This window comes from Hyposmocoma kahamanoa, unplaced genomic scaffold (assembly GCF_003589595.1).
Source record: "Hyposmocoma kahamanoa isolate Upper Pololo Valley unplaced genomic scaffold, ASM358959v1 76613, whole genome shotgun sequence".
Taxonomy (NCBI): Eukaryota; Metazoa; Arthropoda; class Insecta; order Lepidoptera; family Cosmopterigidae; genus Hyposmocoma; species Hyposmocoma kahamanoa.
In genome coordinates this window covers 1-4,554 of record NW_020653915.1, presented here as the reverse complement: position 1 = coordinate 4,554, position 4,554 = coordinate 1, and the positions used below count along the sequence as shown (strand labels likewise).

The following is a 4,554-nucleotide window of genomic DNA, read 5'->3' as shown; positions in this document are numbered from 1 at the left end:
GGTACCATGGAACTGACATATATATTGCATAAAAGTTCCCAAATAAATAAAGATAAAAAATCTTTAAACCTCTCTCATGGAATAGTTGTCACTTTGCCGATGTGACTTGACCTTGAGAGTGACCTCAAGAGGCCCCGCACTAGAGTCTTTCAAACATCAGTGTCTTGCTAACGTACGCAAAGCGTCGACACGACGACGTCCGCGCGGCAGCGACACAACGCCAGCGCGACGTCATTGAGCGACTATTGGGGGTCTACACTCGTCCGATATCCATCAGAAACAATTACTGTGAAATACATATATTTATGCATGCAGTATTATTACTATGCCTACTTAAAAGAATAATGATGCGAATGAAGCTTGGTACTTGACATTGTCTTCTCATTTCATCGAGTATTAAGTACTTGACACTAATTGTTTCGGATGGAGATGTCGGACGAATAAGGAGAGTAGACCGAACGTCAGATATACGCCACGCTGGCGTTGTATCACGCGGACGTTCGTGTCGACGTTGTGCGTGTGATGGCAAAACGCTGACCCTCGAAAGACGCTAGTGTGGGGGTCTACACGACAAAAACTTTAACGCAAAGATACATGTAACCTGGCAATTGCAGACTTGTATAACTTTTATGATTTTAATAATTAATCATTTATAATTTCCACTAGTCACACGATTAAGTTACGACTTATTATTTTTCCGGTATTTCGGGACGGTTACTCATTTTACTTCCTCCATAATCACGAGTTGCCAGCGGGAAACAAATAATAATGTTTAGAATTTATTTTTGAAACTTTCATTTTAATAAACATTTGCTTAAAATAATATTATAAATTTACGACTGTATTGTCATCGGAATTATTTTCCACCTTTATTGTGGGCGATGGAGGATCCCGTTCCAGCAGATACCGTCTCACCACTAGAAGAACCACGTTTATTACAGAACAAAGCACGGCACCAGTTAGGATCCTGAAATAAAACAAAAGCTTTTATTGTTATCTTCATGATTTAGTCCGGACAAAACCGCTGATAACAATATGTAAGGTGGACTGGTTCATCATTTTTTAACAAGTGACTGGTCGAACAATTCGTGCTCCTGATGGAAAGCGATGGCCTACCTATAACACAGAGCCAATCAGAGCTATAACTTGCAAAGAGCGCCCGTCATCCTGAGAGAGTCTGAGAGGGCCTTGTTTCTAAAATCATGTCATTACGTGTATACGCACAGAACAATAAATACAGTAGAAGTGGTTAGTTAGCGTCTGACGCGTGCCAACTATAGGTCTCGAAAGACCTACTTGAACTCAGTCCGCTTTGTATGGTATGACTGTGACATTCTTTCGCGCGAATTCTCTGAAACCATACAAAAATGCTGCAGTAAAAACATTACCCGCAGTATTTCAAATCATCGGTAAGTCTTATTTTCTGATTATGTATTCATTAAGATGTTAATCGTACGTCTTAGTCCAGCTAATGGCCGCAAAATGGCAGCATGTTGAATAAAAATTCAATATAAAATCAAGACGTCGTAGTTTTCGTTTTTTTTTATTATAAAAAAAAACTTGCAAGAAAGGTTTTTATTTTTTTAATAATATCCAGTGACGGGACGAATAAGTCGTGCGCCTGATGATAAGCGACACGCCTGCCTATAACAATTGCAGTGCCACCCAGATCATTAAGTCGCAAAGATCTGACATAAGTTGACAAGTCTCATTATGCCTGTAATTTCAACAGCACCTTACCTTTCAAACCCGGAACACAGTAATGCTGACTTTAATATTTGGCGGCAGGAAAAGGTAAGGTGGCAAAACTTCCCTGGATTAACTCTTTCACAAGGACCTCTACCGCTACTGGTATTGAATAGGTATAGCAGCACTTTGATTAAAATTTCAATATAAAATCAAAACGTCGTAACTTGCAATAATATGTGTTGAACTTTCAACAATAAGCCAACAGGATTAAGTTTAAATTATATTATTAGTCCAGAATTATTGCTTCTTTTTAAATTAGAAACTATGGTGAAATGATAGAACATATGGTCTGTACTTACCAATACGAGTACGATAGTATCGGCCACCAGTTATAAAAATATCCCAAAGCAACATAGCCCACGGCCATATGATATGGTAGCCTTGACACGGTATAGTAGATGCCAAAGGTCAACAGCACTGCGATACCGAGGACTGCTGTCATTACGTTACACCAGAGGCATCCTGGGAAAATTTGGTTTTGTTTTATATATTATTAAGAACCCGTATGGTTTCGTCATGTCATTGTCTATTTAAGAGCACACACACAGGGCGTATATTGGAAGCGCCATAATCGCGCGTCATCTGCTATTTATGTATCGCGTAATTTGATGAAAGATAGTTTTAATTTTAGTTTTGTTTGTTAATTTCAGCTAGTTTTTGAAAATTCTGGCTGTAAACTCCACTGGAGTATAGTATAAGCTTTTTAGTTGCATTGCGATATTTACTTGCGTTTTAATCGTGTCACTAAAGCGCGTATGCGGCGCGTATACGCGCAGATGCAGAACGTGAAACGCGCGCCTATAAAACACGCCATGTGCATAGGCTATTACAGTAACAATAACGCACACACTGACACATAGGTGCCATGGACACACAAATAGACAACCTGAAATTACACGCAAGTTCACGGGAGAAACAAAATGTAGGCCATACAAATATTTCTCCCAGCCCAGGAATCGAACCCGGTACCTCTGCGTAGCAGACCAGTATGTTAACCATTCGGCCACGGAGACAGTCGAGGCAGTTTATTTAACAGTTTTCTTCATTGTTACTCGTCAGAACCAAATAGTCGGTAAGGGATCAGGTATCTGAAAGCATCCACCCCGAGTCAAAGCGGAGTGAAGATTGATAACTTCCCGGATTTGTCTTCAAGAGTTGAAATTTTCACGAAATAGAAAATAAAGTAGTACGTAGTAAGAGCTAACCTGGTAAACCAAAAACAGCTTCAGTTGGGTTTTTCACTACGTTCACGAAGGCCAGACACGCGGAGACGACGGCGAACGCCAGTTGTAGAAATAGCAATAGTACAACTGATATGTAGAGTGCGAATGATATCACGGGTGTATCCACTGGAAAAAGAAAAAAATATGGATATCATTATCATCTGTTCAGCCTAAAGACTTCCAGTGCTGGATATAGGTATCAAAAATACGATTTACTAAATTGAAATTAGTTTATTACTGATTATTTTTGTGAAATAACTGCGCTACTTTTTATTATGATTATTAATAGAAAGATCGAACATATAGAAAACCTTTTTCGACCCGATGAGACCTTGAACCCACGACCATACTGCACCGTAGTGTGGCTCTTACCAACTGAACTACGGGTCAAGTTATAGGGTAGTCAAAATTCTCCTATGAGTTTTTGATAAAGATCTTTGTACTGGGTATAGATTTTAGTAAAGACTACTCACCTTCGCCTTCTTCAATATTGGTAACAGAAATACAGGCTGGATCTGGTCGCCGACCTTGTGCTAAGGCTCGCACCTTAGAGAAACAAAAATATTTATAACTGTATGAGAGGCATGTGGTATATACCAGCACTAGTAAGTTCGATGTATTTCTTGTAGAAATGAAAATTTAAAACCCCCGACACAAAACAATGTACCGAATTCCAAACTTTTAAATTTATTGAATATGATATTCAATTATTTTTTGTGAAATTACTCCACTAGTTTGCTAAAATTATCATAACAAAGATCGCAACACTAAGAAAAATTAATTCTATATAATAATAACGCACACACTCAACATAGCCCCGCACTAGGGAAACCCTGTGTGTGTGTGAGTGAAACATAGACAACCATAAATTATACCCAAACTCACGAGAGAAATAAATGTAGGCCATACAAATATTTCTCCCGGCCCGGGAATCGAACCTGGGACCTCTGCGTGGCAGTCCGGCATGATAATCGTTCGGCCACAGAGGCAGTTGATTCTATCCGGCTGGATTGGAACCAGCACCCTTAGACAATCCGTGCCAGATGCACTTCCAATTAGGCCACGAAACGAACCAGCAGACCTTAAGAATTTTTCTATGTGCTTTGTTGCAGCTCTTTGTTTTTCGATTTTACGACTTTTTTGCCGTAACGGTATCTATGAGAAATTTACTTCTTCACTCAGGGAGGCACCTTTATAGCCACCATCGCTGACTAGAGATGTCACTATTCGTAAGCTAATAACTCGTCGAGACCAATATAATGAGCTCAAGCGCGATAGTTCTTTTTTTTAATTAAAACTAAGTGTGCATTTGACCTCCATCTCACCTGATGGAAAGTGATAAAGAGGACGACGATGTAGCATGCACACCTAAATAATGCCTATTCACTCTCGCCTTGAAAAAGTCCAGATTATAGCGTACGGGGGATACGTCCAGCAGCCAGTGAAATCCACTCTCTAGCCGCTCGAGATATATAAATGTCCATATAAATGTGGAAGCGACACGCTTCGTGCGAATCTTGGGAACATCCACAGCGTAGGGGTGGAATCCCAGCAGTTTAGGTAAGACGACAACTAGCTGAGT

At 39.8% G+C, this 4,554-nt stretch overlaps 1 protein-coding gene across 1 annotated transcript; it reads right to left on the bottom strand.

The window, feature by feature from the left end:
- Positions 1 to 570: 570 nt before the first annotated feature.
- On the bottom strand, positions 571 to 3,518 carry LOC113232669 (the record flags this gene model as incomplete). Its single annotated transcript, XM_026467436.1, has 4 exons — positions 571 to 967; positions 2,049 to 2,211; positions 2,955 to 3,098; positions 3,446 to 3,518. Coding segments are annotated over 4 exons (522 nt in total), but the record flags the coding sequence as incomplete, so codon positions are not given.
- Between the last annotated feature and the right edge of the window lie 1,036 nt (positions 3,519 to 4,554).